Below are 15,151 nucleotides of genomic sequence, written 5' to 3' on the forward strand. Positions count from 1 at the left end.
TTGGCCCCTGAGATCTGTGTTAAGAGTTCATTTTAGCGGTGCTTCGAGTGGTTTGTGAAGGTTTTATAAGATTTTCAGTTGATCGAATAAGTGATGATTTTTATGAAATAAAATAACATCGATATAATATTTGGTTGGTTATCATTAAGGAATACGAATACAGTAGCAAACGCAATATATTATGAATAACGGCGAACTGACTTTCATTTTCACTACAGTTTGGCTAAAAGTTACCTAACAATGAAAAATAAAAACACGATGGACCACTATCATGGATAAAATACATGAACTACCTAATTTCCTAAAAGTTGTTGGTATTATTAATCAAAAGTTGTAATAAACTACACCAATCAATCTCTTCAGCGAAATAACTAGTTTCATGAATTACTTGCATGAGTTGGTCACATAAGATACCTATCTAGTGCATTTATATGTAGTAACAGTAGATTAATTCTGTACTGAATCTTACTTTCATCATCATTTGTAGTTAAAAAAAAGCATTTATTACAGGATGTATGTCTATTAAAATTTTCTTTGATACAGCACTATACGTTTCAAGTTTCTGACTTCTTTTTTAGAACACCATACGTTGTAGAGTGTTTAATTGGAAGAAGATGACCTTAGCCCTCGGTTAAATGAAAGAATGAGTCAGGCTTAATTCATAATTACTGAATGAATGAGTCAAGTTTCAGAAGAACGTGGGCTTTGTATTAGATTTTAGTTCCTTTGTTGCATCCACGAAAATATAAATTTATATAAAAATTCGTAGTCAAAGGAAATAAATTATTTGTAAACAAAAATCTTTCCAATTTGACTCAAGGCAATTTATTCTCGATCAGTAGAAATTTTCTCATTTTCATTGGAAACTCGAAACTGCAAAATCCATTCCTGTCTCATTATAATACATAGTATACTATAATTTTATAGAGTGGTCCATTTATTATACAAAGTAGGTAACTAGAATAATTTCTAACACAAACATTGCGTAAGCATGATGCAATGACAATTTTTGTTACAATTATAAACTACAACGTATGGTGCCGCTAGAGGAAGGCACGGTTCGGTAATTAATTTAATATCCTCCGGTTGGAATGGTTGTCGCCCTTGACACCGGAGTTTCGCCAGATGAGCACGGACAATATACGCCTTGAACTCTTCCTTTACAAAACCTTTCTTGTGGAGGGCACGTTATATTATAGATTAAAGACTTCCGCCGTTGTTTGCGTGCGTTCTCGGAAAGGATGCATCAGCCACGAATAAAGTGATGGGCCGAAACGTGCCGTTTGTTCATTGAAGGGGTATTCAGGGAACCGATAATTCAGATAAATTTAATTGGCCTTTAATTAGCGGCTCAGGCGATATGGAGGAGAAAGATGGCGTTGTTTCACTGCGACGAAAGTGAATTTATGAATGAAGAGTCATACAGTTCTCCCTCTGGAATGTAACAGTGACGTTGAAGAAGAGAAGATGAATTGAAATGATGGTTTTGTGAGATCTTCTTCTCTTTCCTGCTTCTTCTATGCCTATCTTGGAATTCTTATTTAATCAGTTAATGAAGATTTAAGTTGATTATTAAATTAAGTACATGTCAAGTTCCTTTTTGCATTTCTGATTCATTAGAAAATTTTGTTCAAATTGGAAGTTTAAAGGAAGAGATTAAAACATATTTTCCAAACAAATGGATCTATTTGTAATAAATCGCGATGCATTATTAGATAAAAAGAAATCATTGTCTGAATTAATATATCGCGAATTGAAAGGTGATATCGTGTACATTTTCCAAACACGGAATTAACTTTAGGTTTAATAATAATACCGCGTACACAGCCTATGTTCGCGTACACGTAGAATGCAGTTCATAAAGGGGGGAAAAAACGAAGACCGGTTTGTCTAGGGAGTAAAATTACCTTATGACTTTCACGCGAATTTATCACGGGCGTATTTCAACGGGAACAACGCTATTCGTGATCAATTAGAACGTTTTATTATCTGTACTGGGCGTTATTGTTTCTTCAATAACGACAAATTAATATTTTTATACTCTCCATTTTACTTATTTTTTTTCAACCGAGTTGCACTTTATTATTTCTTGAGCAATTTCCTAGTTTAAGAAATATATAGATCTGTGCTTACTCAATCATTTCTTCTTTAAATATAAAACACTAAAAATTTCTTGTAACTTTGTTTAGGCAATTTATAGGCAATTTTTAGAGATTAAAAATCAAATACAAAATGGTTTTAGAATAAATAAAAAAGAAAGGTATTTGAAAATCATAGTATTCTCTGATAAAAGTATATCTAAGAGAATTTTGGTCTACGCTAATTATACTTGGAAAACACCTGAGAATCTTCCTTGACATTGTTTAAGGTACCGGAAACTGTTAACATTATCCGGTTGCTTTCTTCCATTATGTATTTTCTTCTTCATTTCGTGACCTCCAAAGCATAAATTATATTATGTGCATCGTTTAAATTCATTTTGGAATTGTTATGTTTTTTTTCCATCATTTATTTTTCTAATTTATATCTATACGTTTGCTTCTATACGATGTTGCATTGTTTGTCTCGTATTGTTTTAAGGGCCATAAAACTTATAATTGGAGCAGCTGCTTCATCAAAGCTTTCTGCCCTAACGTGTCTTAATTAACTTGAATTCGTTGAACTCCGTCATCCCGGGGTTCCGAGCATGATCTTATGTCTCAATTCTTCACCATTTATCTACGTATGAGCGAAAACAATTTCAAACTTTATATATAAATTCGATAAAAAAAGAATAATTTTTCATACAACGGTACATTTACAAAAGTAGAACCGTTCGTGAAACGTTTCTATCTCCTTTCATTCACGCGCCATTCCGTTGCTATGTTTCCTAACATGACCAGTTAACAGTTTACGCCCTTCAATCGCGATAAACGCGGTTTTTGCATAGAGAAGGGATCGGCCGAGTGCGATGAAAGGATCGAAAACAAGTAACGTATACAAGAATCGTCACGGGATGTGGTTAGGGCGATTCGAGTACATGGTCATAGGAAGTAGGATGGTCGGCGGAAATTCTCCCCCGAAACAAACGTAGCAAACTCAAACGCTTCGTCTGCATATGTATACAGTAGTATGCATGTATATACATATGTAACACGTACTATATGGTGGGGCTTCTAAAGACACTGTTCGTTTGCACTCTCCCGTTTCCTACGCTCTCTGTCCGGTGAAAAGAGCATAACAGTTTACAAGTGGCAGCCAGCACTTAACCATGCCACGGAGCGGGACAAGAAACTAGCGCCGCGTGCGTGATAGCCGATCGCGAATTAAAGTGGAACGCTCAGCGTTTAATCTTGTTCTATTGCGAGACGTTTTGTAGAGAACTCTACGCATTCGTGTCCGCTGTTGTCATTCTCACCGTTACAGTTTCAATTGTAACATCTATTCAATTGTACAGTTACAGTTGCTCTTATTCTTTCGTAATTGTCATTTTGCTCACTTCTAATAGCTTCTTGCGATATATAATATTGTGCCTTAAGAGGACGGATTGAACATTCGAAAGTGTAAAAGAGTTCGACATGCAATTGTTGCTCGATGTTGTAATCGTCGTTTGATTGTGCAGTCGTGAAGGTTATTGTGATTTGTGAATGAAAGAGAAGGCGTGAAGTGAAAAGATGCGATCGATGAAAGTGTAAAGTGATTTAGTGTGGAATTGTCCCTTATCGTTTCTATTGAATCATAATCTTCTTGGGTTTTGATTAATTGTCATATCGTAAATGTTTCAAGTAAGCACGGTCTGGCACGAGATATGACTGTTTAAAAAGCAAAGTGATCTTTCTTATTCATAACATTTTTGCGTATTTAAAATAAAGTATCGTGTTATTTTTTTTTTAGTAAAGTATTTTATTTTTAATATATGTATATTTGTCAAATTACTATAAATATGACTAGAGTGATACGCAACATTCCTCTAGATTGCAAGTCGTGATTGATTCTAGATTGGATTTAAATTTAAATCTGCAATTGAAAGTAAATCCTATTAATATTGAATTTTCTTAAAAACGATCAATTTATCGAATCAGCTAGTTTACCAACCATGAATTTTTCTCCTAAAACATAACATCTTACAGTTAGTATCTGTAGCTGCGCGTAAGTCATTAAATTTTATTTATCTTTAACTTTTTCAAACAGTATTTCCAAGACATGCATAATCCAAATGACTGAACAATTTTATGAAATCGCATAATAAGTCAACAACTTCACAATCAAGCGAGGTAGAGAAATAGGTTCATACAAAGTATAAAATGATCTTTATAAAGTAATCTGCGGATGAGCTCTAATAGGTTGGTGGACGTTGCTAGAAATTGGAGATATTTCATTTGGAATCAATTTTCCACGGAGCAGAACGGTGAAAGTCTGGAGCGTGAATGCGCGTAATTGGTCTCTTATATTCTATGTTTGGCATTCTGGCGAGCATTTCGTACAATTTCTCACGAATTCTTGGATAACGAAATTTCTGCCGGTCAGAAATGGGCTTACCTTCAAATAAACGCCAGTCTCTCTTGCGAATCGCGTTCTGTATGGAAGACTTTAGTAAACTGTTGAGGATTTGAATATTGTTTGAGCAATTATTTAAGTTCTGATTATTATTCGGTTGATATTTTCAAGAATTATACGAGTTTTAACATTATGGATATCGTAAGCATTCTGAATATCTTTCAGAATTGTTCGAACATTATTTAATATCAGTCGAGTACCTTACAACCCTTTTCTACCATTGTATTCTATCTTAACCTAAAAAACAAAGTACTAAAATTTGAGACAATTTTTACAATCATCGTTTCACCGTTCTGTTCCATCGAACATCTTCTAACCTTAACCTAAAAAGGAAGACAACCAAGAATTCTCCGCATAATTTGAATTACCGCTCCCTTCATACAGAAACATAAATCATATCACGGAAACGTGCAAAGGTGACATTTATTGTCAATGCCTGTCCCCCATTACTGAAAAAAAGTAAAGAACACGCAAAGAGAAAAAGAAGGAAAAAGAAAGAAAGGAAGACGTTCTCACGCGATAAACGTCGAAGCTCCCGCTTTCGTGATACTGTTACGTGGTGCCCGGGGGGTAAAGAAGCAACGAAAGGAAAGTGATACGGGAGCCGTGCTCTATTCGCCGACATTGCGGTCCGCGGAGGAAGTGCACGCGTTTCACCTGCTGATCCCGTCGCCGCAGACCATAGTGTTTTCAGTCGCGTGCCGGAACGAGGACAGGTCAAAAACCACGCAAAACCACGCTGATAATTCTTAGTGATTCGCTGTTACTTAAACGCGATTTACTTCATTAATAGATCGTGAATGATTAGACAAATTTATATTCCGGTAATTATGCAATTTAGTGGCAATTTCCCAATTGCGTTCTCAATTACTAAACGGCAATTGTGATTTTTGTTTGTGATTTTCTGAATGGATTATTGAATGCATTTTGTAATTTGAAGTTGCCCGTGATATCTGTGAGCAGAGGTGACTTAAATTGCATTATAAAATAATCTGTAGTTGATTGCAAAATTTATTGGAGTACTCTTTTGACTTGTACCAAGAAATATCGCATTATCGTAAGTCAATTCAAATTATTTAATCAAGGTACATACGTGCATCGCTATAATAAAGTTAAAATCAGTGAAGTTCATTAATATAAAATCATTTATTCAAAACCGTTCATTAATAAAATATAAAATCGATCGAAATTCGTGAGTCTAAAAAGATCAGTGAACTTTTTCAATGATATAACATCACAAAAGCGACTCTCCCAGTTCACGTCTGCAAAAAATTATCTCCTCCCACTCGCTGTACTCAAAGAACCCAAGAAACCCATGAATCCCCCATGAATCAGCGTCTGTTACCAACAAATTACTCAGCAAATTCTCGCTCCCTCCGCATCGAGGAAAGCATTTCATCATCCTGATAACCAGAATCATTCGCCGAATAACCAACAAAAAGCAGGCAGTCAGCGGACATCCTCTCAGATACCGACCACTCGACCACTGTATACTTAGAATACCCCGTTTCCGGTTACAAACCATTCCCTTGATACATCTGTCCGACTTAATTTTTCCCCCATCACACAACCAAACCAAGGAACTCGACGACGAAATGCATTTACGTGAAAGCATCGGATGACATGCCATTGACGGAACGAAGATCATGCAACAAGAAGGATTGCAAATGCGTGATATGTCGTGAACTGACCAACTACAGGATGCCTGGTAACCTAGAGGCTCCACCTCGTCGCGAGGGCGTCAACTTCATCCTGCGTCGCGCCCTGCCTTTTACTAGTAAATCACCGTCTAAAGAATGGTTAAATATAGGTAATAATATACCCAATTCTGGTGACCCTAAAGATGGTACCGCGATGGAAGAAATTAATCACAGGGAAGAAATGGAGGGTACGATGATACCGGTAACCGGCTGTAACATTAAAAAGAGTGACAAGGAGATAGCTCATAAGACTGTGATCTACTTCGGTGATACGAATCAGAGACCAAATCACAGATTCAACGGTAAGGAATCTCCAGCTCAATTAACGAACAAAGGCGAGTTAAAAATAATGGAGTCGAAGAAGGAAGAGCAAGTTGCTGATGGTCTAGAGGACGAAAGGTGTGGTGGAAAGGAACAAAACGAGAGGCAACGGTCCACGGCGAGTCTGGTAGAGGAAGAGGACGTCAAGGTCACGCACGAAATCGTGGTGAACGTCAGCCCTAGCAGGGAGGACGTGCTGAAGATCGAGGAGGATGAAAGCCAGGTCGAGGATTATTGGTCCTTGCCGGGGGACAACACCGGGTTCAAGGCAGACTGGAGCTTCGTTCAACAGTGGCGCCTGAGGGGGTAAATCAAGCGAGCATTGCGTTTACCATGACGATGAAAAATGAGCATGTTACCCGTGAGGCCCGCATATGGAATTCGCGTAACCGCTTGGCGGTTCGGTCTTCGTCGTATTTAACGGTTTTTGCGGAAACTTATAAGTGGTCGCGGGAAATGGATTGTGAGGTTTGATGGACGACACACGGTCGGTGTTTCGCTCATGGTCCGTTGGATGAAATGAAGTTATGATGGAAAAGTTTAAATTATCCGGTCAGTTTGAGTATTTTTATGAGAAGCTTCGACAAATTTTTATGTTAGTTTTAGATAAATTCCAAGTTTGTATAAGTTTCCATCGATAGTTGAATTTTCAGATTTTAGAAAGGCAATTATTACTCGAACTTCCTTTCATCTCATCCATTTGCAATGGTTTTTTGCCTTTGGAAATTTATAAACAGCTAATAAGATTCACTAACGCGATACGAAGTTAACTAACAATAAGAAACGCAAAAAATTGAAAATATTTTAGACTACAACCTGGTAGATTATTTAAAATCTTTTTTTTTAATCGTAGTTAAATAAAAACGTATAATTGAGGCATCCATAGGTGGAACAGATGCTTTGTATGTAGAAATTGGTTGCTGAGGTAAAACTAGTTATAACAGAGCATAGAGATCGGTATAATAAAACATTTTAACAACAGGTATAAAAAACACAATTTAGCAGTATTAACAATTTTAATTGCATCGCTATGTACAAATAAATTATTTGTATAAAATAAATTAATCGAAATACGCATGTGCTATAGATAGAAAAAATGTCCGTGATAACTGCAATGATCTTTTAAATAGAAATCATTATGGTTATAGTTTTTGTCAGTTATCACGTTTTTTTAATCTATTTTGATCGAATACCCGACTCTAAAAGAACAAATTATTCTCACCGGGCATAATTGGGTAAGCCCCTGTGAATGAAACGTTTATCAGCTGCAGCGCTCCTCCTCGCGACTATCTGTAATTGCATTAAGGGCGCGTTTCCACTGGTCCGCATGAAACACGCGCATGCGGAACAGTTCAAGTAAAAAGCAGGTGCATGATTCGGAGGCTTGCACGTACCACGAATATTAATTTATATCGAGTGAGTCACGCGATTTAAACATACGAAGATCACAGGAAAAGGCACGATAAGTATATCTTTATTAGTCGCTTTCATTGTAATATCACTTTGTAAGACTAAAAATAACTAAAATATTATTTATTGAACTACGCTTGCTATATTATTTGCAAATTCGTTCCGGAGATGAAATATTTGTTTTGTAACTTCAATCGTGGGATGGTGGCGTAATTTGAAGATTAAATAAGTATAATTTCCATCGGCTTTTTCCTGTTAGGAGGGTAGACTAGTTTGCTTGATGATGAGCATTAGACGGGAAGAAAAGGGATATTATATCCAAACGTGAAAGCTTACTGTCATTATATAATACAAGTTTTGTTTTTCTTTGGTTTTGTTATCATTAGTTGTACACGAGTTCTATTGAGGATTGTGTTACTGATTTAGGGAAACAGAGGGTGTGTTTATATCATTCGTTAACGGTATTAAGTACAATTTTAATTTCAGAGGAAATGGTAAATAAAAGTGTGAAACTTGTTTCACCAGAACATTACTCTTCTAGGTCAGTTAGTATCTGTGAAATTAGTACACTGTGCAGCATTTACTTTTATATTTAATATAGTATACACAAATAGTATAAAAAGGTTAGAATACTGCATACCTAAGTTACTTTGAAATCTGCACAAATTTCACAATAAAACTTAACAATCAATCCTCGTACCTTGCACCATTAACCCTTTATATACATTGATTTACTAGTAGAAACCAGTCGATGTCGATTTGTCTCCTCTCCCCTGCATCACAGCTACATCAACATTATTCAACCGGCAATGTATATAATTTCCTAGAAAATTTCCATTAATCAAGTCACTTTTACTTAATGTTAATCCATTAAATCTTTATCCATGTGGCTCTCGAACTAAAGGTTGGAATTTACCCTTTTTCAACGACTTCAAACTCAACGTCAAAATACACACCTGTACGTACGATGGAAACGCGACCTAATGGGAAACACGCAAGCTCCGTCGCTTACGCAGAAACCGGCTCGTACGATTAATTACAGGCCCGGGAGGATCGCCAAGAAGACGACCGTAGATTTTTGGAACGCGATACTTTTCTCTGAATTCGAAACAAATCGAATTTATTTCCGAGTCGGGTCATTTGCTCATCGAGAAAGAATTTGAAGCGCGTGGACGCCCTACGCGACCAACAATAGCGAGAAACAAAGAGGTCACAATCGAGATACACGAAACACATGTAGACCATGATCTACCTTTCCCAAAACTTATCGAGCACGTGAATCTCTTGCTATTTTCATACGGCTACAAATATTGTTAATTTGTACGCTTGAACCGTGTTCATGTGTTCATTCGTGATTCGTTCGCATGCAATCCTAGGTTATATAATATTAGGGCAATACCGGGCATAAAAAAAATCAACAAATATGTAAGAAACAACAACTCATAACTTTTATCGACCGCTTTTATCGATCGAGCGCTACACGAATCAATTTCCGTGAATAGAGAGCGCTTTTAATGAATCAATGAAATAGATGGGGTTAACGATTAGGCTGTGTAAACAATTATGTATCATGCAATTTACGAATGAAAGTATTATATATCATTGTATAATACATATTGTATATATAAATATTCAGTTAATCCTAATATAGAACAAAAACAACAAACCTCAAATAATCAAAAGCATACGATAAGCGATAAATATCATTCATCACGATATTACATCAGAATACATAAATTATTACATATATTTCGATGCAGTGATCTTTCATAATATTCTATTATATTTATCTCTCCAATCTCTGATGAAGACATTGAATACTTTTGTTGCTCCATAGATTCTGAGTTCATTCGAGAACGTGATTTCTTTCAAAGCTAAATCGTTCTAACGGAATACGCGGTAACCAAGTATTTTTTCAATGTTCTTGCTTTTTCAAGGCGCAGTGGAAAAGAAAGATCGAACTGGCACGGGCTTCGCTGGATTATAATTATTTGGCGGGCAATTAACGAGAAACTTGCCTAACAGGATATCGAATAACGTGGCCCCCCGTATATGCTCTACACGCGCAGCTAATGTGTAGTAATAGTAGACTTTATAGAACAGTAGTTTATTTGATTATATCAATGTAGATAATCATATAATTTAATATTTTTTGGTTAATTAGTTAAATTATTTAATTATGAATTCTTTTGGGAAGGAATATCCACTTCTTCGAAAAGATAGTATATGAATTAATTTACGTATTGTATTTACGTAAATTACGTATGAATTAAATTACGGATATTTATGCATTTATGGAAAATTTTCAAAATTTAAATGTGCTAAATTTATTTCAAAAATTTGAAATGATCTAAAAAATTTTTATAGACCGGCCGGTGGCAGTGGACGAGAATTGTACTGTCCTCCATACTCGAAGGACTTCACGGAAAGTTCTCCAAAAAACGGTGTTCATAATATGGTTCACATGGTGGCAGAAAGGGACACAGACAGCGTTGCTCCAACGCCAACGCCTCAACATCCCCATCACTCTCAACACTACCATCTTAGTTTACATGAAATTCGCGCGCTTCAGGTATTTTAATGTCCTTTTTGCAATCTGAGTATTTTTTAATTCATCCATCCATTCATTAGTGTTGTGATAGTGATATGAACGTGGTATTCGACTTTCCATTCTCATTCTCAAGAACTTAATCATTACACAATTCTAAAGATACTAATACTCCAACAATCTACTCCTTATTCCTTATATTCCTTCTTCACCATCCATCATCATCTCACGATATATTATCATGATGTTGAAGAGCAAACGCTATAAAATATGAACATCTTTTGTAGAGGCGACCAGAATGTACCGGTAATAGTTCATCAGATGAAAATCGATCGTCAGGACATGCAAGCATGTCGGACACAGGTGGCCACACGAGTAGCAGTTCACCACCGCATCGTCATCATAGGGCACACAGTCCACAGCAGCTGAACTCTGTGCCAGAAGACGATCGTTTATCGGCCTCGGTTACTCAGAGAAATGGCAGGAATAGATCTGGACAGAATCGTAACAGACACAGAGCTACACCCGCTAAGGTGTGCTTTTTGCAATAACATAGAAATCCATTGTTGATAAAAATCATTACCTTAAATTTCTTTTTCCAATAACTATATTGTAGTTACAGGTGCCATGGTCAGGTTCTGGCTTAGAAGATATCAAACTAGCAATTCAGCAGCTTACTATGCGTTCCCATAAATCGTCTTCCACCTACTCCTCCTTGAGCGGATCCGAGAGTTCAGAACCAGCTGTAAGGAGACTGATGAGACACTCCAGCCTAGAAACCATAAATACCAACGTAACCAGTGCTGACGAGTTCGTCTGGGTAGACTCTCATAATCGGCTGGTAGAGTTACAGCAATTACCATGGACGCACCACGACGTCCTTCGCGTGTTGCAAAATGGTCGCACTAGAGAACACATGGAGCAAGTCTCTATGGAAACGATACCGCGTCTCTCTTACCTGCTGCAACGGGCGCTGGTTAGAATCGGTCGAGAAACTCAGAGACTGGCTAAACCTGTTGGTCTATGCAGTAAACACGAGGTATACAGCGCATTCAAAATCGTGCTTTGTCCGGCCTTAGCAGATTCTTGTACCAAGGTACGTGAAATAAAACACGTGATTCGTTGATGTGATAATTAAAGATGAGTAAATTGCTAATTTAATATACTAGACATAAATTGCTTATCTAAATACCCTTTATTATCTTATTCATTAATCAATATTAATAGTAATAAAACATATTATGTTACACTGATATTAGCAAAGGCTAAAATTGAGCTGATTAAAATAAATTCGTCATTGTATCCCTCAGGATTCATAAAGGTATAAATTCAACTTTACACCGTAAGCGTTTGATCCGCGTGAATTTAGAAGATGGCGGGTGTCTCCCTGCTTACATAGGAAATAACCCTAAGCGGACAAAGTACAAACTCTGTACTATATAGCCATGCACTAATTTTTATATATGTTTGTTCTATACACGCTTGCTTTAACTAGGAATCACTTACAAGGTAATAATATAGTAATGTAAAAACAGATAATACAATAAAGATAGGTAATGTTATAGTAACATAATGGGCTCATAAAATAGGCTCATATCAGAAAACACTTATTCTAATAGCTAAGTTTGTTTATATTGAATGTATTATATGTAAACAGCAATATTTGAATAATAGTTAGATAATCAATCGAGAAAGTACGACCATAAAACTAGACAACTTCTTGTCCCAGTAATAGACGGGTATTATATTTTGGCGACCTTGAATAACAGACAGATTTCAGGCAAATTATTATTACGTTAGTACAGACATTCATCTACTTATTGTCTTTTTATAGGCCTGCTTGCGTGCTGCAGCGATGTTCGCCGTATCTGGCGATCAATTAAAGCAATCGAAAGCATCTCGATCCGGGCTACAACTACCAGTGGGAAGATTTCTTCGTTGGATGTCTGATGTACGACTAGGAAGAATGATACACGAGTATGCAGCCATATATTTGACCGCTGGAATCGAAAATCTGTTGGAAGAAATACTACTACAATGTATACCGACTGATCCCCATACAACATTGACTGCAACCATGTTGGAACATGCTATTGCAAACAGTGGAGATTTATGGGGTCTTCTGCAACCGTACGCGCATCTAAATGCTGGTCGAACGGCATCAGGTAAAATTATTTTGTTAGGAACTAAGCTAGATAGGCAATAATTATTTACGCGAAAAGTATTCTTGTATTTTCCAACGTGCTAATTAATATTATTTTAAAATTCATTATTTCCCGCTTTAACCATATTATGACCCCATCTACTACTTAATTACTATAGTTAATTACGATTACTAATGTAATTCTTCTCTTTTTTTTACTGTTAACCGATATATTCCAGAACTTATTAAAAAATTCATCAGACAATAAATATTCCTAGTAAGCTTTGAATTTTCTTATATAAATTATTAGCTTTTTAACGTATTAAGATGTATTATAAATGAAATAAATCGATCATTTAATCCATTTTCTTATCTTAGGAGAATACTCCCATATTCCATAATCTTAGGAGAATCTCATAATGTTCGCAGGTGCACTTGCCATGCCACGTTGGGCCAGTATCAGTTCTCTAAATTCCTCCTCATCATCTCGCAGCGGAAGAGATGCAGCGGGATCAGCGTTAGAACCGTCGCTTTTAACCACCTGCGTAGGATCAATGTCAGAACTGGTAGATTTAATATCAAAAGTAGCTCAAGCAGGACGTTCACCTATACCTTTAACAACCAAGGCATTGAATGCTCTCTTTTATTACATGAGGTGTTCGCAGGTTTGTCCATTTGATCCTAATCTTTGCTCCCCTTTTCTATTGTCTGAACGTAATGTAATAAAACAATATTTATACAGTTGGAACACGGTGAACGAGGTTCCGGGATACAAGAACTCGCATACGAACGAGCGTACGTCGTACTTCCGCCACTAGTTGAATGGCTAAGAGTTGCGACCGCTCATGCAGAACACAGGCACGGTCTAGTTGTGGATCAAGATGACATTAATCAAGCTGCCAGATTGCTATTGCCCGGAGTAGATTGTCCTGTTAGACCGATATGGTAATACATATTAGAATTTACAGAGTGATAAAAGTACCTTGGATACCCTATAAGGCAAGGTCCCAAAATGTAACGTTAACTCTTTAATAAGGTTTTGTAATAAACTTCGTTCACAGCTTCGAGGAAGTTTCAGTCTGCTCGAAGCGCATTGACGATTCTGAATACGTCCGGCTCCTAACTATGGATATGGCCTTCAAGATGCTAACAAGCGGTCGTGCAGATTTAATAGCTCAAGCCATGCCTCTTTTACCGTCAACAAAGATCAACACTGTGAATGATAATGGCTTCACTGCTTTAATGATAGCGTGTATAAACAGTGATGAAACCGCTGTTCTAGCATTGTTAGACGCTGGCGCTGATTTAAACATCGAAAGTCCACCTCCATCCACTGGACAATCAGCGAACACACCTTCCAAGGCTCCAGCAGCTCTAAATGTATCAAATGCTAGAAGTCCAATGACGTCATCTGCTGTAATGACTCCAGGAAAGAATGTGCAGTCTTCAAATTCGTCTTCCAGTTCACCTAGTGCCTCTAGTAACGTTTCTAATAGTACATTCTGTAATCAATCTGGATTCAATGCAGAAACGCAACATTGGACTGCTTTAACCTACACGGCGTTGTTAGGACATTGTAATATTGCTAGAATATTATTGGAGAGGGGTGCAGCTGTTGAAGGTGGGGCTAAATTGAGCGAAGATAAATCTACGGTTACACCATTGCAAGCGGCTACGGCATCTGGCAATTATGAAATGGTTGCACTTCTGTTGGCTCATGGAGCTCAGCCGTTTTTATCTACTTTGATAAAAGATTCATTTTCATACTCTGGTTCTGCTCAGCGGGGCTGTTATAGGCAAGTAAAATATTTATTTTAATTTTCCTGATGACAGATCTAATATAGTTTATTATTGTCCAAAGAAGTAGTAAATTATAATTGCTTTGTATTCTTATCTTACAGTGCAATATCAGTAGCAACAGCTCATGGTCAGAGGAGTTGTCTTCATCAACTGTTGTCTCACCCATTAAACTTCTCTGCCAAACGAGGAGAGAAAGAAGTATTGTCATTGGAAGAAATTTTGGCAGAAGGTAGTGCCGGTACTAGTCCTCAACAACAAACTGTAGATGGAAGAGGAAATAGAAGAGAAGGCAAAGAGCCAGTCTTTAATAAAGTTCAAACTAAAGCTTTACAAGAAGCAATGTACCATAGTGCTGAAAGCAACCACTTAGGTAAAATAAATTTGGAAAAAATCATCTTAAAAAAGTATACTTATATATTTTTTGTATAAACATATGAATTTTTACACAGATATCACGATGGAACTTCGCGGATTAAAAGTGGGCTGGACGTTACATTGCTGGATGCATAGTCTTGCAACAGCTCACGAAATAAGATTAGATTCGGTAATAGATCAATTACTTCAAGATTTTCTTCAAGTTTGCCCAGATGACTATTCGACACAATTCGTACAAGAATGTCTCCCACTGTTGTTTAACATTTTTAGATATAGTAAAGTAAGTCATATTTCAACTTGATTAAAGTTGAGTTGAAT

The 15,151-nt window shown here is 36.8% G+C and overlaps 1 protein-coding gene across 9 annotated transcripts in view; it reads left to right on the plus strand.

Annotated features, from left to right (window-relative positions):
• Positions 1-15,151, plus strand: part of LOC117163204 (ankyrin repeat and BTB/POZ domain-containing protein 2) — a 33,057-nt gene that overhangs the window by 16,256 nt on the left and 1,650 nt on the right. For 3 of the 9 annotated variants that reach the window (XM_033345265.2, XM_076624966.1, XM_076624969.1), the window contains 9 exons: positions 10,335-10,539; positions 10,803-11,048; positions 11,132-11,611; positions 12,350-12,680; positions 13,088-13,323; positions 13,401-13,603; positions 13,720-14,454; positions 14,560-14,828; positions 14,908-15,113. In XM_033345265.2, the coding sequence (XP_033201156.1) occupies positions 10,335-10,539; positions 10,803-11,048; positions 11,132-11,611; positions 12,350-12,680; positions 13,088-13,323; positions 13,401-13,603; positions 13,720-14,454; positions 14,560-14,828; positions 14,908-15,113 (2,911 nt within the window). Of the gene's footprint in view, positions 1-3,215; positions 3,765-3,876; positions 4,129-4,170; positions 6,864-10,334; positions 10,540-10,802; positions 11,049-11,131; positions 11,612-12,349; positions 12,681-13,087; positions 13,324-13,400; positions 13,604-13,719; positions 14,455-14,559; positions 14,829-14,907; positions 15,114-15,151 lie in introns of those variants that run through there. The other 6 variants (XM_076624944.1, XM_076624936.1, XM_076624956.1 and 3 more) reach the window with 6 other exon arrangements.

The sequence above is a fragment of the Bombus vancouverensis genome, chromosome 2 (assembly GCF_051014615.1).
Source record: "Bombus vancouverensis nearcticus chromosome 2, iyBomVanc1_principal, whole genome shotgun sequence".
Classification (NCBI taxonomy): Eukaryota; Metazoa; Arthropoda; class Insecta; order Hymenoptera; family Apidae; genus Bombus; species Bombus vancouverensis.